Source organism: Pelodiscus sinensis, chromosome 3, assembly GCF_049634645.1.
Source record: "Pelodiscus sinensis isolate JC-2024 chromosome 3, ASM4963464v1, whole genome shotgun sequence".
In the NCBI taxonomy this organism is placed as follows: Eukaryota; Metazoa; Chordata; order Testudines; family Trionychidae; genus Pelodiscus; species Pelodiscus sinensis.
In genome coordinates this window covers 182,099,036-182,121,698 of record NC_134713.1, presented here as the reverse complement: position 1 = coordinate 182,121,698, position 22,663 = coordinate 182,099,036, and the positions used below count along the sequence as shown (strand labels likewise).

Here is a 22,663-nt window from a genome sequence, read left to right as displayed (position 1 = left end):
AACTAAAATGATTAGAGGTTTGGAACAGGTCCCATATGAAGGAGAGGCTAAAGAGACTGGGACTTTTCAGTTCAGAAAAGAGGAGACTGAGGGGGGATAGGATAGAGGTCTATAAAAGCATGAGTGGGGTGGAGAGCGTGAATAAAGAAAAGTTCTCCATTAGTTCCCATAATAGAAGGACTAGAGGACACCAAAGGAAAGGAATGGGTAGCAGGCTTCAAACTAGTAACAGAAAGCTGTTCTTCACAAAGCAAAGAGTCAACCTGTGGAACTCCTTGCTGCAGGAGGCTGTGAAGGCTACAACTAGAACAGAGTTTAAAGAGAAGTGAGATAAAGTGATGGAGGTTGGGTCCATGTAGTGCTATTAGCCAGGGGGTAAGAGTGGTGTCCCTGCCCAAAGTTTGTGGACCGCTGGAGAGGGATGGCACGAGACAAATGGCTTGGTCATTGTCTTCGGTCCATCCCCTCCAGGGTCCCTAGGGTTGGCCACTGTCGGCAGACAGGCTACTGGGCTAGATGGAACTTTGGTCTGACCCAGGACGGCCATTGTAAGCTCAGGGCTCAGGGTTGGGGGTCTCAGTGGACCACCTTGATTTTCATGCACACCTGTTCCTGGGTGGCCAGGTTGGCAGCTCTCCTGCCCTAGACGGCCGCTTTCCTGTGCCTAGTGCGGAGGTCATGGACGAAGTCCACGATGTCCGCACTAGACCAGGCGGGTGCCCGCCTCTTGCGGTCCCGGGCAAGCTCCCGGGAGCCGCCAGCCTGGTCCCGGGAAGAGGGGGAGGACTGGGGGGCATCGGGTGGCTGGCTCGAGCTGTGCCAGGTGCAGGGTCTGCTAGCTAGGTGCTGGCAGGCTTGCACCTGGCATGGGCACTGTAGCCAGCCTGTGCCCCTTTAACAGGTCCGGGGCCGGAAGGGGGGCAATAGAGTTTCCCTGGTGTTGGCCACAGTGTCCACCAGGGAAAGCTGGGGAGGGCTAGCCTCCCACTTGTTCGAATTAAGGGGCTACACACCCCTTAATTTGAACTAGTAAGTTCGAACTAGGCTTAGTCCTCATACAATGAGGTTTACCTAGTTCGAACTAAGTGCTCTGCTAGTTCAAATTAAGTTCTAACTAGCGGAGCGCTAGTGTAGCGCCTATCAAAGTTAATTCGAACTAACGTCTGTTAGTTCGAATTAACTTTGTAGTGTAGACATACCCCTATAGACAACCACCTAACCTCAAGATGATTCTTACCAACAACCAGAGGACATACCACACTAATACCAACCGTACCTTCCCTTGCAACAAACCCCGTTGCCAGCTTTGTTCACATATTCACTCTGCTGATACCATTATTGGACCTAACCAAGGGTATGTCTACACTAGAAAGTTAGTTCGAACTAACGGACGTTAGTTCGAACTAACTTTCCTATGCGCTACACTAGCGCTCCGTTAGTTCGAACTTAATTCGAACTAACGGAGCGCTTAGTTCGAACTAGGTAAACCTCATTTTACGAGGACTAACGCCTAGTTCGAACTAGCTAGTTCGAACTAAGGGCTGTGTAGCCCTTTAGTTCGAACTAGTGGGAGGCTAAGGCTTCCCAGGTTTCCCTGGTGGCCACTCTGGCCAACACCAGGGAAACTCTATTGCCCCCCTCCCGGCCCCGGAGCCCTTAAAGGGCCACGGGCTGGCTACTCACTTTGTGCCAGTTGCAAGGCTGCCAGCACCCGTGCCTGCACAGCCTGCACCTGCCACAGGATGAGCCAGCCATCCGAGGGCTCCCAGCCCTCCACTGCTCCCCACGACCAGCCTGGCGGCTCCCGGGAGCCTGCCCGGGGGCGCAAAAGGCGGGCGCCCGCCTGGTCAAGTGCGGAGATCGTGGACCTCATCGAGGTTTGGGGGGAAGCCTCCAATGTCCACGATCTCCGCACTAGCCACCGGAACGCGGCCGTCTATGGACGCATGGCTGCCAGCCTGGCCGCCAGGGGCCACCAGCGCAGCCGGGAGCAGGTGCGCTGCAAGATTAAAGACTTGCGGCAGTCCTACTCCCGGGCCTGCCTGCCAGAGGCTGACCCGGAGGCCTGCCCCCACTTCCATGCCCTGGACCGCATCCTGGGGCCTCATGCCGTCCCTGCCCCCCGGGACGTGATTGACCCCGGGGCAGAGGGACCGCTCCTGGACACCGAGGAGGAGGAAGAGGGCTCTGAGAGCCAGGAGCCTGCCGCCAGCCTTCCCAGGACCCGGGACCCCCGAGGCACCCCACAGAGCCGCTCGCCTGCATCATCAGAGGCCGGGGAGGCGTCCACCTGTGAGTACCCTCGTGTTCCCCTTATGTGTACGGGGGCTGGGGCGAGAGGGAGCCCCGGGACCGTGCGCCTGGGCCTTGCCCACTACGGAGCAGCAGCTGGGGATCCTGCAGGGGCCCTGGCCTTGCAGAGGGGAGCTGGGTTTCACACACCTGGGCCCCTGGGGTAATTGACCGCTGGTCTTCTTGCACCACAGCTGCAGCACCGGGGACTGCAGGGCGCACCACACCGCCTGCAGCAGCCGCCCGCGCCCGGGCAAGCAGGACAGTCAGGAACCAGGAGGACTACCAGAGGCGGCATCTCCGGTTCCTGGACCGACAGCTCCGTCTCCAGGACCACTGGGTCCAGGAGGACCTCAGGCTGCGCCAGAGGAGTCTGGAGGCCCTGGAGGAGCAGGGCCGTGCCCTGCGAGGCCACCTCCAGAGCCTGCTAGACCGCTTTCCATTTCCTCCTCCCCCTGCTCCCCCTCTTGCTCCCCCTCTTGCTCCCCCTGCTCCCCCTCTTGCTCCCCCTGCTCCCCCTCTTGCTCCTCCTGCTCCCCCTCTTGCTCCCCCTCTTGCTCCCCCTGCTCCCCCTGCTCCTCCTGTTCCTCCTGCTTCCGCTCCTGCTTCCTCCACACCCCCTGTCCTCTCTGCCCCCCCCTCCACAACCATTCCCCACCGACGCCCCCGGACCCGCAGTGTGGCGAGACGGGAGAGGCACCCAGACTCCCACCCCTGAGCTTTCCTTTCCCTTCCTCCCTTCCCTCCCCTCCCCTTCCAGCTCCCTCGTCCCAGGTTTCCCCCTCCCTTCTCCCACCTTCATTCCTCCCTCCCCCACCCCAGTTCTCTGAAATAAACAGACGTTTTTGTTTGAAAAACAGGTGTCTTTATTGTACAGTAGATAGGGAGGGGAAAGGGGAAGGGGGGGGGTAGGGTGGAAGAAGGCCCCGGTGGGGCATGCAGGGAGAGGTCAGTCCTCCTCCTCCTCCACCTGGAAGCTCTCCCGCAGGGCTTCCCGGATCCGGATGGCCCCCCGCTGGGCTTCCCGGACGGCGGCGGTGCGGGGCTGACCGTAGTGTCCAGCCATGCGGTCAGCCTCAGCCATCCAGGCTGGCAAGAAAGCCTCCCCCTTCCGCTCACACAAATTGTGGAGCACACAACATGCCGCCACCACGGGAGGGATGTTGTGCTCGGCCAGGTCCAGACGGGTGAGGAGGCATCGAAAGCGGGCTTTCAGTCGCCCGAAGGCCCCCTCCACCACGATGCGGGCCCTGCTCAGCCTGTTATTGAAGGCCTGGCGGGAGGGATTGAGGTGCCCCGTGTAGGGCTTCATGAGCCAGGGCTGCAGTGGGTAGGCGGCATCCCCCACCAGGCAGACGGGCATGTCCACGTCCCCGACCCTGATGTGGCGGTCGGGGAAGAAGGTCCCGTCCTGCAGCCGCTGGCACACGGAGGAGTTCCGGTACACCCGGGCGTCGTGTGCTTTGCCGGACCAGCCCACATTTATGTCCGTGAACTGGCCCCGGTGGTCACACACGGCCTGCAGGATGACGGAGAAGTACCCCTTGCGGTTCACGTACCGGGACGCCTGGTGTTCCGGGGCACGGATGGGGATGTGCGTCCCGTCGATGGCCCCCCCGCAGTTGGGGAAGCCGAGGGCGCCGAATCCCCGGATGACGGCATCCGGGTCGGCGAGGCGGACCACCCTGCGGAGCAGCACCCGGTTGATGGCCTTGACCACCTGCGGAGAGAGACACAGCAAAGCGTCAATCAGTGGGGCGCCCGGGTGGCTGGGAGCATTCATGCCCTGGCAGTGCCCCGCGCCCCACTCCCGGAAGCAACCCCCCTGGCGGCGTGTAGTACGGCCGGGACAGCCCGACCCCTCCGGTGCGGGGCGCCTTCGCCTCCTCCCGCCCCCCCCCTTTGTCCCTGGGGCGGCCCATCCCCTCCTCGCAGCCCCCCTCCCCCCCGGCTCGGTGGCCGACGAGCGCCGTACCTGCATGAGCACCGCTCCGACAGTGGATCTCCCCACGCCGAACTGGTTCCCGACGGATCGGTAGCTGTCCGGCGTGGAGAGCTTCCAGAGGGCGATGGCCACCCGCTTCTGGAGGGGGATGGCGGGCCTCATGCGAGTGTCCCTTCTTTGCAGGGCAGGGGCGAGCCACTCGCAGAGCTCCAGGAAGGTGTCCCTCCTCATCCTAAAGTTCTGGGTCCACTGTCGGTCGTCCCAGCGCTCCAGGACGATGCGGTCCCACCAGTCGCTGCTGGTGTCCAGACGCCAGATGCGGCGGGGCACGCCGGTGCCGGGGCGCCGCCGCGGCTCCTCCACGGCCCCCAGGGTGGCCAGGCGGAGAGGCAGGGGGCTGACGTTCCCCAGGTGGTGCCAGGCAGCCTCGAGCCATTGCTGGCAGGCTTGCAGTAGCAAGTCCAGAACGTGCACCAGAAGGTGCAGGGCGAGCCGTGGCTCCATGTTGCCACCTGCGGCAGTCCCCCCCGAAGGGAAGCACCGACACAGACGGGCACAGAGACCGACGCTTTGCTGTCCCTCGGCGAGGTTGGCAAGCAAGCAGGAAAAGCTGAGAACCGGCTGTCCAGGGGGGGTCCCTTTAAGCACGAGCCTCAGATAGCCTCAGACAGCAGCCACACAAAGCAACTGCTGACCTGATGCCCTGCCAGAACCGGTTTCAGCTGCCCTTAAATGCCCCCCTGCGTCCAATCAGTGTGGACGCGCTAGTTCGAACTAGCAAAACGCTAGTTCGACTAGTTTTTAGTTCTAGATGCGCTAGTTCGAACTAGCTTAGTTCGAATTAACTAATTCGAACTAAGTTAGTTCGAACTAGCGCTGTAGTGTAGACGTACCCCAAGTGAGTTATAAGATCAAGAATACATATTCCTGTTCATCCAGAAATATAATTTATGCTATCATGTGCCAAAAGTGTCCATCTGCTATGTACATTGGACAAACGTCTCAGACACTTCGCCAAAGAATCAATGCCCACAAAACAGATATTAGACAGGATCACAAAGAAAAAACAGTTTCTTGCCATTTCAACCAGAAAGGACATTGTCTCAATGACTTAATTACCTGCATCCTGCTTCAAAGACCTTTTAAGACTCCACTTGAAAGAGAATCCTCTGAACTGTCATTCATGCTTAAATTTGACACTTTACACCGAAGCTTAAACAAAGACATTAATTACCTTACCCATTACAAAGATAGCTTCCCCAATTATCACTTCTAATATCCTTAGCTCACAGACATTTACCTCACCCCTTCCCATCCTCCTCCTGTTCTGAAATTTTATTTGTCCTTTTCATATGTGTTTGGTTTTTTTAATTGGATCCTTTGGTATATATGGTTGTGACAGTTTTCTTCCACTTTTGATCTGAGGAAGTGGGTCTGGCCCACGAAAGCTCATCACCTAATAAACCATCTTGTTAGTCTTTAAAGTGCTACATAGTCCTGTTTATTGTTGGACTAGTGAGCCTGAGGGCAAAGGACATTGCTCAATCCATTTGAGCTGGGACGGTTACTCGTGGGGGGTTAGGAGCTATGTTTGTGGTATTTTTCCGAGCTAATGCCATGTCACTTCTCTCCCTCTTTCATTAAAAGTTTCTTTTCTACACTCGGACTCTGTGTTTGCAAGTGGGGAAGCATTGCCTCTCTGAGGTGCCCAGGAGTATGTGAATTTCCCAGGCTACTGGGTGGGGCCTTGACCTGGTTCTGTGTGAGATGGATGAAAAGGGACCCCTAGATATTGAACCTTGCCCTGGCTGCTGCTGGCACTACCTGGCGGAAGGGTTACAGGAGCAATGCTGAAATAAGGGTGGCATGGTATGGTATTGCCACCCTTACGTCTCTGCTACTGCTAGTTGTAGTGCTGCCTTCAGAGCTGGGAGGCGAGAGAGCTAAATAGCATGTACATTTGAATGTACATTTCTGTTTTTAATATTTAGTCAGAGTTGCATGGTGATTGTTTTTACTGGCGTATGTACTTGTGTAGTGGTGGGTGGTAAACTAGTACAGACACAAAGAAGGGGGGGTACAATTAATAAGTTGAGGAACCATTGTACTAGACATAGCAATGTCTAATTACAGCCAACAACACATCAAGCAATGTCCTTATGTATTCTTGGCTCTTCACACAAACAGGAAATCTCTACTGCACTGGGATGTGAAAAGACAAGTCACAGAGCAGGGCGAAAGATGAAAATGTGAAGAGATGTAAGGACTATACATGGGCTGAATGGATCAGGTTTATATTTCAGTGCCTCATTATTATAATATGCTGCCAGACACCACTCTACTACAGGTTGGACCTCCCTCCTCTGGCATGGTTGGGATCTGGCTGGTCCCAAACAACAGAATTTGCCGGACCAGGAGAAGTGTCCCCTGCAATGGACCCTGAGTCAGCTGGCCTCCTGCCTCTGGCCCCCTATCAGGGCCTACCTGAGCCATTCTTGCACCCTGGGCAGCGGGCACATGGCGCATGCGTGGCCCCGCCCCAGGTGTATGGCACCTGATTGATGTGTATGGGGCGCTGCACCCCTGGGCGGGTGGCACATGTGCAGCTCCGCTCCCGGGCAGCAACCTATTGGGGGTGCCTGATGCAGTGCCCTTCACCACTTCAATCAGGCACCCCCCATAGGCTGGCACCCCGGGCAGCTGCCTGGCTAGCCCCCCCTTAATCCGGCCCTGCTCCCTCTCTTCTGCTCCACTACTGCTGGCCCTGGGCTGCCTTTGGCATCCAGGGGCTGCAGCGTGCAGTCGGATTTCCCCAGGCTTGCACTGCTGTGAGCGACCAAGCTGCTGGCTATCTGGGCTCTCTGATTCCACACTGCCGCAGGCTGTCACTGGTGGCCTTGCTTCTCAGATCTCCGACCCTGCGCTGCCACGGGCACCCGGGCTTGTACCACTGCTGGCCCCATGCTGCTGCAGGCACCTGGGGTTCCTCAGTGTCCAGCTCCACACTGCCAGGCAACACGGCTGCCCCAGCCCCACTGCCATTATGGCTGCCCAAGCCCCACTGTTGGCTCAGCAGCACAGAGCCCTGGCCCCACTGCTGCAGCTCTGCTACTGACCAGCTCACAGCCCCGATAGGGCTGCTGACCTATTGCGGCTCCAGATGGGCTTTCCCTGCCAGCCAGGCTGCCACGGCTCTGTCCCTACTGCTGGGCCGGCATGCAGCCCCCCCCTTAGGCGGCAGCAGCACAACACTGCTGTCAGGCCAGCGCGCACGAGTTGCTCCTGGCCCATTACCACAGCCCTGCTACTACCACTGGGCTGCTGCCCACCTGCCTATGGGCTTTCTCTTTCAGCAACATCCATGGTACTGTTGGACCACGGATATTGACGGATGAGAGTCTCAGTTTAGGGAGGTGCAAACTGCACAACTTTGTCCTCCAAGGACCTGATCCAAACCCTACTGAAGTTCATGGAAAGATTCCTTTCAACTTGAATGTCTTTGGATCAGGCCCTTCAACACCAAATTCCATTTTATATCATCTTTTTCATAGCTTAAGAGCAATGCTTGGATTGACGCCCAAGATAATGTTATTCAAATTAGGGATAAGCATATTTGCAGAGCTTCTCAGGTGAAATTTTTAATGAAGGAGCTAATAGTCTTAGTAACGTATGCTGATTAATATTTTAGATGGTAAATATTTTGACCTCCACTTGTATAAATTGAAGTTAATCAAACCACACTGATTTACACCCGTCAAGTATCTGACCCATTGTTGGGAGGAGCCCTTGATTTAATAGAAACGATATAAAAATCCCAATTCAAAGATATATTTGCCTGCAAGTGTAACAGAGAATAAAACCTCAGTTGAGCAATAAGATACAATGATAGTTTTCCTTTTGCTCCTTATTGCAGAATGTGATGCAGAGAAAACAGGCCGAATTTCAGAGCATGATGAAATCCTTCAGGGTAAAGCTACATAACATGGGCAGATGTATTCAAACAAAACCTGTTAACATGTAAGAGCAGAATGTAAATGCAGGATTAGGACTGTCTGAGTCATTGTGATTGTTTTCTAATGGTTATGGATTCTGTGGAAATGCTAATGCTCAGGCTAAAGCCCCTCTCAGCAATTTTTTGCAGCATGAATAACTATTTATTTGTAATTGTTTAATTAGTTAATGATGTTGGGGAAAGTTCTTCTTAGGGATCATTAGTTACCACTTTAAAAATGGAGACTGGTAATAATTACCATCTGAGACAGCAAAAGTTCGTCATTTTCTGACCAAACACAAATAATTAGACTGAGCTTATGATCTGCACCAGAAATCAGCTCATAAGATCTTGGAGGTCTGATTCCTGAGCCAGCCCTATCCAGAGGCAGTTGTTTGTGTCTCCTTCTATGCACTCACATACACAAAGTGTACGTCTAGACACCTCGTGTTTTTTAAACACACCCATTATTTCAAAATATTTTTTGAAATAATGGTAGTGCTATTTTGACATCCCTGCTCCATGAGGGTTAAGGGATTTTTTGAAATAGTGTGTTATTTCAAAATGTTGCAGTGTGTAGCAATGCCAAATTTCAAAATAAGCTATTTCAAAAATACAATTGAAATAAGATACACAATTTTTGTAGCACAAATGGGTGCTGTGTAGACGCACCCAAAGCAATGTAAACTTGCATTAAATGAGTATATATATTTGTTAGTCTCTAAGGGTGTGTCTACATAGCACCCTAAACGCTAAATAAGATACGCAATTTGTACCATGCAAATTGTGTATCTCATTTCGATTGTATTTTGAAATAGCTTATTTTGAAATTTGGTGCATCTACACAGAACCAAATTTTAAAACAACACACTATTTCGACACATTCCTTAACCCTCAGGGAATAAGGATTACAGGGATGCTGATATAACGCATTTTTGAAATAACGGGTGTGTTTAAAAGACGAGGGGTAGCTATTTCAGGATAGCTACCTCGTGTTTTTTAAACGTGCCCATTATTTAAAAATATGTTTTGGTATCCCGAAATAGCCCCTCTGTCTAGACATACCCTAAGGTGCCACAGGACTACTCAATGTTTTTAAAGTCAGAGACGAACATAGTTAACACTCTGAGACTTTTTGCACTGAAACATCACACATGAGTGAGTTGATGCGATGAGTTCTTTTTGGCTTTTCAATGTCCCCCCAAAAGTCCATATCCATAAAGATATCCAGGTACTGTAATGCGTATGACAAGAATAAGATTAGGGGATGTTTTTAACTTAAGGACATGTCATGTTCAAAGGGTGAGAGATTCTCAGATCTATTGAAGTTCAGAATGTAGCCACTCTCGATTGCCATGCCTAACTCATGAAATTGAAGAGGAAATTTTCTGTTGAATCTTGGAATAACTTAGAGGAGTATTTTCTCCTTGTGGCAATAGATTGACCTTGCCACATAATGAGAGAGACTAGTCAAAGGCATGATGGAGTAAGCTGTGAGATTGCCAGGTTGGTCACAAGAGAAACTTAATTAAAGGTTAATACGTGATTAATACCTGCTTTAGAAATGGTTAATCAATTGCTATAGAGCAGCAGTTCTCAAACTGTGCATCAGGACCTCAACATGGGTTGTGATTGACCCATTTTTAATGGGCTTGTCAGGGCTAGTGTTAGACTTGCTGGGCCTAGGGTCAAAGCCAAAGCCCAATCCTCCGCCCACCCACCCACCCACCCACCGAAGGCTTCAGCCCTGGCTGGTGAGGTTCAGGTTACAAGGCTCCCACCTGGGGCTAAAGATCTTGGGCTTCAGCTCCACCCCACTACAACAGTGGAACCCAGCATTTGGCCCTGTGGTCATGTAGAAATGTTCATTGTCAGAAGTTGGTCACAGTGCAATGAAGTTTGAGATCCTCTGTAATAGTGTCCAACAGGTTGTTTATAATCAGGCCTTATAACTACTCTAACACCTTCTGTTGATGGGATTATGACTATCTATAGCACATGCTACTTGTATCTGTAATACCTCTTCATCATTTATTGACTCTTTATAAACTATTTATAAATGGAAGCTTAATACAAAATATGATCCTAAATTTCAGTATAGAAACAAACACTCTGGTTCAGCAACTTAATTTTTAAAATAACAAGAAGATTTTGTAAAGCATTTACAAGTACAATATTACTTTTAATCCCTGCTGCATGCACAAAAATGCCAATGGAATTGCAAACCTACACTTACGTACACAATTATCACTACAATTAAAACTACTGCTCAGACACCAGCACACTAAAAGGACTTCTATGTAGCTAGTGGCATAAACAAACATGGAATCTGTGTTTCAGTCATTGCATATACACATGCAGGCAAACCCAGTAGCATGCACAAATGTGGATGCATAAATGGGCCTCTTTAAAGAAGAACTGACCCCAAATATTTTGTATTCTGATTAGCATGACTAGCAGACCAAGGAGCAAAAGTTAATTAAATGGTACCACTAATGTCAATGGAAAGACTCTCTTTGAATGCAAATAATGTGCACGAACATACACAGGTCTCATATATCCACTGTAGGGGAATACCCAACATAGTATTGGGTACAGTATGATCATACCCCACTTTCCTGATCATACCTAACATAGTATGATCAGAAAGACTGATGAGGAAACCACAATAAACAGTTATAAATCACAAGCACATTTTTAATTTTAAAAATATTTAATGTAATACTACTTTTCTATTCAAATCAACCATTACAATCTTGTTTTATTTTTATTTACAGAATTTCCAGTTGAGCAAATACTTAAAACGAAGGATATGTCCTAATTCCATGAACCTCACTGAAATATAAGTGCATGGTTAGGTACTTTACTGAATAGAAATAGGATTGTGAATATTCCCAAAGTTAGGCTTATGCTTAAAACCCTGATTCTGAAAAGCATCCCTCTTCAGAATATCTAAACACAATGCTTAAATTTAAGATTTCAGCATCTGTTTAAAATTAAGTATATTCTTAGGTGCTCTCCTGAATGTAAATGGTCTGAAACAGGTACTCAAATATTTTACTGAATCAGAGGCATAGTGATTTTGAGGTCATAGAATTTAACCTTTGACAGTTTTGATCTTATTTCAACAACACTTTCTTATATGTATGCCCTATTGGCTTTTGTTAAGACTTACCACTGTGACCAGAATGTCTAAAATTTTGTCTTTTAATGTTTTTAAAACACTCAGATGTGTTGCTGTGGAAATACACCAATAAAGCCTGTTGGATTTTCTGTAACAGCAAACATCTCAAAAGCAATATGCCAGACTACTCAGATGATCTATTCAGAGCAATCTGATGAGCCAAAAAGTTTCAGGTACTTTGTAATGAAAAAAGTCTGTTTGTACTTTAAACCACATATTTTCATGGCATTTGAGTTCAATATTTACTTCTACACCTCTTCAGTGAACTGATTTTGAAGGATGAGTAGCTGAACTTGCCTAATCCAAAACTCATTTGAAATCAATGGGAATCTTTCTATAGATTTCAATGACCTGTGGATAAGGCCTTTTGCCTTATATGAAGCCAGACAGGATTTTTTGTAAGCAATTTGTCTGAAGGATCTTTCTTCAAAGAGCTTTCAAGCAAACTAATTATCTGAACAAAAAACTCATAGGTGAATGGAATAAGCATTCAATTAATAATGGATCCAGTGTTCACAATGTTCCTATTTGATCTTCTTCACACTCACAAACAAAACTTAACCCATGTCCCATTTTGCACGCTGTTTCTACATTATATCAAGGCAGTTATATTGCAAATACAGGCACTCATGGTGTAATTTTCCAAGGTAGTGACAAGATACAATGGGCCACATTTATTCCCAGTGAAAACAAGTAGTCATAGACTGAGCATAGTTGGAAAAAAGAATCATTGACACTATTGGAAATTAAGTTATTGTTCTATAGTGTAATATTGTAAAGAAAAGCATGAACAAATTATTATTCTGCAGTAATTGCATTCAGCTGAGCCTCTCTCAAGAGTTACACCCTACTGATTAGGTAAATAGAAAGGTAAAAAGGTGGCAACAGGCCAATTGCTACTAGATATGTGGATGGAAATGCACCAAGAGGATTGTCATAATGCTTGAAACGTGCCAATATATAATATGCATCCTAACCCAATTTCCCCCCGCTCTTAAACCCAGGGAATAAACTTAATGAAAAGCACTGGGAGAAGAGCAGTCGCATATGATGCTTTCTCTCCTTGGCATGAAGTTCTCAAGGGCCAGCAAAGTTCCATTTAGTAATTCACAGAAATCTGGCAACACCCTGAAATCCAGTGGGCCAAAGTACAGTTCTGATGTAAACAGATGCAACTCTGTTAATTCAATGTCATTGCACCCACCTACACCAGATCAAAATGTGGCCCAGAAATATCAGAGCTAAAGCGGTATGGATTTGCGAGGGCCTACATGTGCAGAGCAGGGAAGGGGAAGATCTGCACTAGTACATATGAATCATCAGGCAAACGACTCTGTGGTTTACTTAGCTGGCATGAGGTGCCTTTCATCTATTATTTTCACCAACTGAGAGAGTGCTTTGAAATGGCTGATTAGAAGTTCCAGGAAGCCCAGGAGTTGATGAGTTGATAAACTAAACTCTTCTCACCTTTCACACCACCATCTGGTGTCTACATCGAGATGTGCAAACATAAGGCATATTTCTCCTTTTGTAAATACATCCCGCAGCGCTGAATGGAGTTGCAGGAAAATATGACTTGGCTTGGTAAGTGGCTGAGTTTAAGGGGAGCTCAGATGTATCTAAATGCTGAAGGTTCCCATTGACAAAGAGAGACTGTTGAGGGCATGCAGCTGAAGTCAAGACTGCTATTAAATGTGATGCAATGCAGATAACCACACAGAATTGAAAGCACAGAAAACATGTATATCTGTTATATTTTACCTACATCAAATATAAAATGGAGATTCACTGAAGGCCAAAAGGAATCATCATAATCATCTAGTCGGATATTCTGCATAACACAGGGGTGTTCTATAAGGCGACTTCTTTATGCAAGGCAATTTTAACAGCACAGGAATAGTCTAGTCTGGCCTCATGACATAATGGCAACACATGACACTGCTCTCTGGAGGTAGGATCCTAGCTCATCGCTGTGCTAACCCAAGGCACTGGAGATTCTGGGAGATCTACAGACGGTGCTTGGGCACTGGGTAGGGGATTGCTCCAGTTCACCCCTCTGGCTGAAACTCGCTCAAACACTGATGGATTCTGTGAAGGGAGGCCATACTGAACCACCTTTCTCAGGGTGAGGAATGTCACTGAGATGCAGAAGGAAGGGATAAAATGAAGCAAACGGGGGGAAAAGAGGAAATTTGAGTGTTTAAAGAGCCAGCAGCATCACCATACTATGGGCTTGACTGCAGCTAACTGCACAAGGTAGGGGAAAGTGTAGGTTGACTTTTTGCCTTCTGGAATGTAAGATTTTAGAATCATAGAGCTAGAAGAGATCTCGGGAGGTCATCAAGTCCAGCCCCCTGCCCAAGGCAGGACCGATCCCAACTAAATTAACACAGACAGGGCTTTGTCAAGCCGAGACTTAAACACCTTTAGGGATGGAGATTCCACCATCTCCCTAGGTAACCCATTCCAGTGCTTCACTACCCTCCTAGTGAAATAGTTTTTCCAAATATCCAACCTAGACCTCCCCCACTGTAACTTGAGACCATTGCTCCTTGTTCTGCCATCCATCACTACTATGAACAGCCTTTCTCTGTCCTTTTTGGAACCTTCCTTCAGGAAGTTGAAGGCTGCTATCAAATCCCCCTCACTCTTCTCTTCTGCAGACTAAACAAACCCAAATCCCTCAGTCTCTCCTCATAGGTCATGCACTCCAGTCCCCTAATCATTTTGGTCGCCCTCAGCTGGACCAAATGTCTCCAGTGCGTCCACATCCTTTCTATAGTGGGGGGCCCAGAACTGGACACAATACTCCAGATGTGGCCTCACCAGAGCCAAATAAAGGGGAATAATCACTTCTCTGGATCTGTTGGCAATGCTCCTCCTAATGCACCCCAATATACCATTAGCCCTCTTGGCTACAAGGGCACACTGTTGACTCATATCCAGCTTCTCATCCATTGTAGTCTCCGGGTCCTTTTCTGCAGAACTGCTACTTAGCCATTCGGTCCCCAGCTTGTAACAATGCTTGGGATTCTTCCGTCCCAAGTGCAGGGCTCTACATTTGTCCTTGTTGAACCTCGTCAGATTTCTTTTGGCCCAATCCTCTAATCTGTCCAGGTCACTCTGGACCCTATCCCTGCCCTCCAGCGTATCTACCTCTCCCCCTAGCTTAGTGTCATCCGCAAACTTGCTGAGGGTGCAATCCATCCCCTCATCCAGGTCATTAATAAAGATGTTGAACAAAACTGATCCTAGAACAGATCCTTGGGACTAGAAACCGACTGCCAACCTGACATCAAGCCATTGCTCACTACCCATTGGACCCAACAATCTAGCCAGCTTTCTATCCATCTTACAGTCCATTTATCCAATCCATATTACCTTAACTTGCTGGCAAAAATATTGTGGGAGACCATATCAAAAGCTTTGCTAAAGTCAAGGTATATCACATCCACTGACTTTCCCATATCCACAGAGCCAGTTACCTCATCATAGAAACTAATCAGATTGGTCAGGCATGACTTATCCTTTGTGAATCTATGTTGATTATTCCTGATCACTTTCCCCTCTTCCAAGTGCTTCAAAATGGATTCCTTGAGGATCCCCTCCATTATTTTTCCGGGGACTGAGGTAAGGCTGACTGGTCTATAGTTTCCTGGATTGTCCTTCTTCCCTTTTTTAAAGATGGGCACATTTGCCTTTTTCCAATCATCCGGGATCTCTCACGATCTCCATGAGTTTTCAAAGATAATGGCCAAAATCTCCGCAATGACATTTGCAAACTCCCTCAGTACCCTTGGATGCATTAAATCCGGGCTCATGGATTTGTGTATGTTTAGCTTTTCTAAATAGTTCCTAACTTGTTCTTTCCCCACCAAGGACTGTCCATTTCCTTCCCATACTGCATTCCCTATTGCATTTGTCTGGGAGCTGACAATGTCCGTGAAGACAGAGGCAAAGAAATCATTGAGTACTTCAGCCTTTCCCACATCATCTGTCACTAGGTTACCTCCCTCATCTAGTAAAGGCCCCACACCCCTCTCTGATCACCCTCTTATTGCTAACATGCCCATAGAAACCTTTCTTGTTATCCTTCACATCTCTTGGTAGCTGCAATTCCAATTGCGCTTTCGCCTTCTTGATAACTTCTCTGCATTCTCGAGCAAATTGCAATATATAAAGGAGCAATATATTTATATTCCTCCCTAGTCATTTGTCCAAGTTTCCACTTCTTGTAAGCTTCCTTTTTGTGTTTAAGCTCACCAAGGATGTCCCCGGTAAGCTCATCTGGTCACCTACCATATTTGCTTTTCTTGCTGTGCATCATGATGGTTTCTTCCTGTGCCTTTAATAAGGCTTCTTTAAAATACTGCCAGCTCTCCTGGACTTCTTTCCCCTTCATGTAAGCATCCCAGGGAATCCTGCCCATCAGTTCTCTGAGGGAGTCAAAGTCCACTTTTCTGAAGTCCAGGGTGTGTATTTTGCTACTCTCCTTTCTTCCTTTGGTCAGGATCCTGAAATCTACCATCTCATGATCACTGCTTCCCATGTTGTCACCCACCTCTATTTCCCCTACTAGTTCCTCCCTGTCTGTGAGCAGCAGGTCAAGCTGTGCATGGCCCCTGGTCAGTTCCTTCAGCACTTGTACCAAGAAGTTATCCCCAACATTTTCCAAAAACTTCCTGAATTATCTGTGTACTGCTGTATTGGTCTCCCAACAGATGTCAGGGTGATTAAAGTCTCCCATGAGAACCAGAGCCTGTGATCTGGAAGCTTCTCTCAGCTGTCTGAAGAAAGCCTCATCTACCTTATCCACCTGATCTGGTGGTCTATAGCAGACACCAACCACAACATCACCCCTGTTGCTTCCACCTCTAATCTTAACCTATAGACTCTCAACAGTCTTTTCTCCCTCTAAATACTGGAGCTCCGAGCAATCGTACTGCTCTCTTTTATACAAATGCAACTCCTCCTTGTCTCCCCCCGCCTGTTCTTCCTGAACAGTTTATACCCTTCCATGACAATGCTCCAGTCATGCGAGTCATCCCACCAAATCTCCGTTACTCCTATCAAATCATAGTTCTTTGACTGGGCCAGGGCTTCTAATTCTTCCTGTTTGTTTCCCAGGCTTCTTGCATTTGTGTACAAACACCTTAGACAGCCAGTTGATTGCCCTACCTTCTTCATTCAAGTCAGGGGTCCTCCTTTGTTACTCCTTCCTCCTTGTGTTTCTTCCCTGTATCTGACTTCCTCACTTACTTCAGGGCTTTTTAGCCAAGGGTGGGTAAACTTTTTGGCCCAAGGGTCACGTTAGGGTTTAAAAATTGTATGGAGTGATATGAATGCTCACAAAACTAAATTTGGGATGTGGGAAGGGGTGAGGGCTCAAGCTGTGGGACGGGCTCTGGGATGGAGCCAGAAATGAGTAGTTTAGAGTGCAGGAGGGGGCTCCAGGCTGAGGAAAGGGGTGGAGTGTGGGGAGAAGGTGGGAGGGCTCTGGAATGGGGCTGGGAATGAGGGATTTGGGGTGCAGAAGGGGACTTCAGACATGGACCAATGGGTTCAGAGGGTGAGAGGGGGGTTAGGGCTGGAGAAGGAAGTTGGGGGATGGCTCAGGGGTACAAACTCTGGGCTACAGTTACCTCCTCAAGCAGTTCCTAGAAGCAATGCCATGTCTCTCTTCTGGTTGGCTCCTATGCAGAGACATGACCAGGCAGCTGTGAGCACTGCCATCAGCCAGGTGGCTGTGAGCACTGCCATATCTCCTCTCTGCGGGTGCCACACCTGCACTCCCGTTGGCTGCAGTTCCCAGCCAATGGAAGATGTAGGGGTGGTGCTTGGGGTAGGAGCAGTGTACGGAACCTTCTGGCTGCCCCGATGTGTAGGAGCTGAAGACAGGATATGCTATGGCATGCATGGCACAAGGCAAGACCTACACCCCACTTTAATCCAGAAGGAGCTTGAGGGCTGGATTAGAATGGCTGATGAGCCAGAGGTGGCTCACAGGCTGTAGTTTGCCCACCTCTGCTTTAAGCACAGTGCCAGCCCTTCTGTTCCCAGCTTGCAATGAGAGGAAAGTCTAGCACCCCGGCAATGCTATATGTCAGAAAAAATATTTTGTAGTGGAGGTGATCCATGAGCATGTGCTCCTCTCCACACCAGTCAACTAAGCTCAGGTGATGCAAAGGGGGACTGGATGCATTCTTATTCTGACAATGAGGGTCTTATTTGCTGCCAATGTGTGCGCTACCCCAGCATTCCCTCAGGTGCTATGTCTGCCTCCGGTGTTTTGTCTCTGGGAGTGGCCACTAGTGTGTACACTCCCTGCCGTGTACCACAAGACAAAACCAACAATGATTTAATGCCACAATTTTGCCTCCTGTCTTTAAAAGACAGTCACCAAACAGAGACACTGAACAACCAGCAGTTAACAACCAGCTTGTCAGTGAATGGCCTGGGGGAATCCGAGGGTGTTTTACGCTCTAACACTCTGTTCATTAACTGTAGTAACAACCAATTTCGAGGTGATTATTGCTATTATAAGCTATGATCAATTTTTTAAAACATGCTTCCATTTTTTGCCAACCTAAAACTGGAGCTCTAGAGCCAGGGGAGCAGCTGTGTTGAGAATTAGACGTCTCCCCAGATTAATATCTGATTTTCCATCAAAGAGACTGCAGGACACATTCTGTGAAGTTTCTTATTGTTTCTACCATAAACCTCCACCACTCTGAAATATGAGCTCTAATAATTTTTAGTTTGAACTTCCTATATATAATCTATCTGACTAGATGGTCCTCAGCGAAAGCCGTTAAAGCAATTTGTTTCACTTACGTTGAGAAATAAATCAGTGGTTAATTATCTGTGGTTTATTATTAGCAGCACTAGTGAGCTGACCATAGGCCATGACTTCATCTTTTCATGCAGAAAAATAAGAGTATACTGATTGTTTTTATTAGGCCTTTCTATGCTCACAAAGGGTTACAATGAAGAAGAGAAAAGAGCTTTATGATGTTATTCAAAGATAAAAAATAATTTTCCATACTCCTCTGTCCGCGCTTTAAGAGGCACTTTTTAGCATTTTATATAACAAAAGTATACCTGATATTGTTTCCAGGAGATCTATTTATGTACCCTATACATATCTTAGAGGAGCTTCAAATATACTAGCTTCAAAAAGTGGCCTATGTTCAAATCCAGAATACTTGAGATGCTGTGTACATAGAATGTGAAGAACAGAAAGACACGCCCCCCTGATTTTTACACTTAATTGAGACCATGCTGCAAAATCCTATGAAGTCATGACAGTCCCAAATAATACAGGTTTTGATCATTTGCTAGGGTAACCTTAAACTCTTTAGTAAATGCTGAAGCAAAATAAATCTTTCTTGAAAACATTAGGGTTGATGAACTACTTTGAAACAATTCCATCTGCCCAGTCTTTCTTCACTCCAGGTAAAACTGAAATAGAACATAAAAACATAAGAATGGACATATTGGGTCAGACCAAACATCCATTTAGTCCAGTATCCTGACATCCAACATTGGCTAATGTCAGGTGATTTAGAGGGAGCAAACAGAACAGATAATCATTAAGTGATGCATCCACTGTTGGTCATTCCCCACTTCTGACAAACCCCTACCCATCTTGGCTAATGGCCATTAATGGAGCTATCGTCCATGAACTTAACTAGTTCTTTTTTGAACCCTGTTATACTCTTGGCCTTCACAACTTCCTTTAGCAAGGAGTTCCACCGATTGACTGTGCACTGTGCAAAGAAATACTTCCTTTTGTTTTAAACCTGATGCCAATGTAATTCAATTTCTTCGAAACAAAGGGCTGTGAGTTGTAGTGCTGCAAATTCAGTTTAGCTCATGATAGATGCTTTACCTCTTTCAAGACACAAGTGGGGAAGTTTACAAAGTCAGACAGTGAGGGAGTCATTACTGTCTGGGAACAGGTACTGAGCACCCAAAATCACATACTCTCCTGTGACTATCTTGTGCCTTATTCACCAGGCTGAGTAAGAGGAGAGGTACATACATTGTACTAACCTAAGATCAGACTCAAGAGGTACGAGGACAGATTTTCAATAGTGTTTAGGCAAAAATGCAGATAGGCACCTTGTAGAATTTTCAAAACCACTCAAGCACATCTGTCAGATTAGAGGAGTTAGGTGGCTAATTGGCATGAGTGATCTTAAACTACCATCAGGTACCCATATGCAGCTTTGGATACTGAAACACATGAAAATCTGGCCCATTGTGTCCTAGTGACAAACCTCTGGGACAGAATTCTCCAGAAGGTAAAAGGAGTTCTTGTTCTCTGTATTCTCCTGAGTACCTGCAGCTCATGTCACAATCTAAATGTTTACTTTGACATTTCTAAGCATTTGCAAAAGACATCAGCTTGACAACCGTGGAGACTGCAGTTCTGCAGATGACAGTGTATCTGTATAGCACCTAGCATAATGGGGCCACGGGCTAAACTAGGCCTTCTGAGAGTCACAATGGTATAAATGTTACACTCTACTAAGAATACTAGAGACACAACATGGGTGAGATAATATTTTTTATTAGACCCACTTATATGAGTGAGAGACAAGCTTTTGAGCCACACAGAGCACTTCTTCAGGTCTGAGCTTGTTTCACCAAGAGAAGCGGGTCCAATAAAAGACATTACCTCACCCATGTTGCCTGTCTAATGCCCTGGGACTGATAACAAAACTCTATTAAAACTAGTTTGCCAGGTTAAGCCCCAGTTTTATAACAGCCATGTTAGGGTGGAGGGTGGGGGAAGAAACAAAACCTTCCTAAACTCACTGTTTCATGCATATTCAGGCTTATCTGCATGTGTTGAGAGTGAGAACGGATCACATTCCCACAGGAGACTGGCCTCAACCCTGCTACAGCAAAATCACCTTCAGATCAAAATACGGAGTTGGGGGCATAGAGCCGCATGGCTTCAGGAGCATCAGAGAGATTGTTCCCCCCGAGGTACTGTTTCTGTCTGAACTGCTTCTTATACATACCGTGGGAGTAACCTGCACTATCCCTCCAGATGGTTCCCCTCAGACCACCTGCTCCACTCTAGGGGCCAATGGAGAGAATAAATTGGATCAAAGTATCTCCTCCTCTTCTTGCAAACCCCTTTTTATCTTCCTCCCCCAGAACGAAGAGACCAATGTGGTAAGCAGGAAAGGGGAGGTTTCTTGCTAACCCATTGGCCCCTTATAATGCTCCATAGAGGCTTTTTGCATCCTAGCCCTTAGTCTCTCCTACTGTGTTAACACTTTTTTGTGACATCTCCTGTGCACTTGGAATTGCTTCCAGACATTGGGCTCTTTTCTCACAGACCACCAAACACTGCGTGGAGAGTAACCACTCTGGCCTCATTCTGATCAAAGAGTTTTTCTCTCTCTTTGTTAAGGCAGGTGTGGTGGAGGAAATCATAGGTCCAATATCAGAAAGCTTGGGGGGGATTCAAATCTATGCACTCAGGTGGCCTCCTATCTGATAATTTATTACAGCGAATACTGAAAATATCTTTAATTTCCTGGAGAAATGTCAATTTGTGCCTTCCCCCACCATATTCATGCTCTTGTTGTTCACCCTCACTTCTTTTTGGTTCTCCAAAGAAAGGATGTCAGTTTAGCTTTCTTGATTGTTTCCATGCTTCAAATGATCAGGTTAATTCACAGTAATAGTCCCATGATTGCCAGATTCTGTTGGGGGCAGGTATATTCACAGCCTAAATTTCATGTTACATTCTCAGGGCCTGATTCCACAAGTCTTCATTGTCAGCATGCTTTACTATTCCCTGTGAGTATTCCCAATCTGTGAGGGTTAGAATCCATGCACAGACACATCCTGCACAGAGACACCTACCCTATGTGTTACAGGCCTGATTGTTTTCACAAATGACTGACTTGTGGCTGCTATGGAGGATTAAAGAGACATCAAATTGCTTTTTTCCATCTGCAAGTAGTTTGGCTCTAGCTACACCAGCCTCTGTTTGCTACACAATCCCAGTTTAGGGCTGGGTGGAGCAAACTAACCTCATTGCCTAACATTTTGTTTTGTTTTGCAAAAGAAAGGAATGATGTTGCACATATTGAGGACACAGGATCGGAGGGGTGGAAGCCTGAATTTGGAATGAGACAGTTTCTGGAGTGATCCATCTGCCTGCTGTTCAGTAGTATATATTCCAGAAAAGGTGCAAACAATAATGATCCTTGAAGTTTGTGGAAAGGACTTAAAAAAAAGAACCCCATAAATCTATTCTGGTAAAAGATGACATTATCAAAATGCATCTCTCTCCTGGATCCCAGAGCACCTTGTAATGCTTAATTCTTTTACATTTGCAGAGGCACAACCTTCAGGAGAGGCACCTGAGTGTGATTAATACCCCTGCGTAAACTGAGGCATGGAGCAGTTAAATGACTTGCCCCAGTGCATGGTGCCATCAAGAATGTCAGTGACTTATCCCATGTCTGTTGCAGAGCCAGTAACATAATCTAAAACTCTGATCCAGAATAGAACACAAATACATGTCTTTAAATACAAGAGGAAACTCACCAGCCTAAGTGAGACTACTCCTGAGCTTAAAGTGACACACCTGCTTAAGCGCTTTGCTGGGTTAGCATTTAAGAGGCCAAACTCTCAGCTTCAATTTAAGCACGTTTCCTCTCAAAATATGTGTAGCAAATGAGATCTAGAAATAGCAATTTGCTTGGGAGGGGGGCTCTGTTTGGCACAATATGATCTCTTTCCTGTCGTAACTATTTTTTAAAGTACCCACTGAAATGCAAGGGAAGATTTTTTTCCCCCAGAACCGTCCAAGACCCATTATTGTAAAATTGTTCAATGATATTATAATCATCACTCAGCGGCTGCTGGTTACAACTCACATTTTCCATGGCTCTTGGCATCTCTGTGTGGTACTACCGATTAATGGTAGCAACATGTTGCTCTTTAACTGCCAACTCCTGCTGGCCAGCACCCTAAGCTGTTGGGTGGGTTCTTAACTCAGGCAAACAGAATTGTTTCCAGCTGTAATCAGGTCATCAGTGAACCAGAGAAGGAGAAGAGACATGGAGAATTCATAAATGCAGCTATTTATATAATAGATAGATATATATTAAATATAATATCTCACAATTTTCTGTTGACTTTTTCCATATTACACATGCATATATATTATATATATTGCACACACTTATGTTATACACACATGCACATATATACACAC

General features: G+C 47.1%; 1 protein-coding gene and 1 long non-coding RNA gene across 2 annotated transcripts in view; one reads left to right on the top strand and one right to left on the bottom strand.

Moving 5' to 3' along the window:
• Positions 1-22,663, bottom strand: part of LOC142827693 (uncharacterized) — a 148,556-nt gene that overhangs the window by 111,000 nt on the left and 14,893 nt on the right. The window lies entirely within an intron of this gene.
• LOC142827532 (uncharacterized) lies at positions 1,678-11,682 on the top strand. Its single transcript, XM_075923135.1, has 4 exons — positions 1,678-2,292; positions 2,487-2,875; positions 8,151-8,204; positions 11,458-11,682. Exons 1-4 carry the CDS (start codon positions 1,743-1,745, stop codon positions 11,680-11,682), a joined length of 1,218 nt encoding a protein of 405 aa, XP_075779250.1. The 5' UTR covers positions 1,678-1,742.

Coding starts and splice junctions, on each gene's coding strand:
- LOC142827532 (XM_075923135.1), top strand. CDS start 1,743: ATGAGCCAGCCATCCGAGGGCTCCCAGCCCTCCACTGCTCCCCACGAC. Junction 2,293..2,486: donor GGCCGGGGAGGCGTCCACCT/GTGAGTACCCTC, acceptor CTTGCACCACAG/CTGCAGCACCGGGGACTGCA. Junction 8,205..11,457: donor GCATGATGAAATCCTTCAGG/GTAAAGCTACAT, acceptor TAAAACACTCAG/ATGTGTTGCTGTGGAAATAC.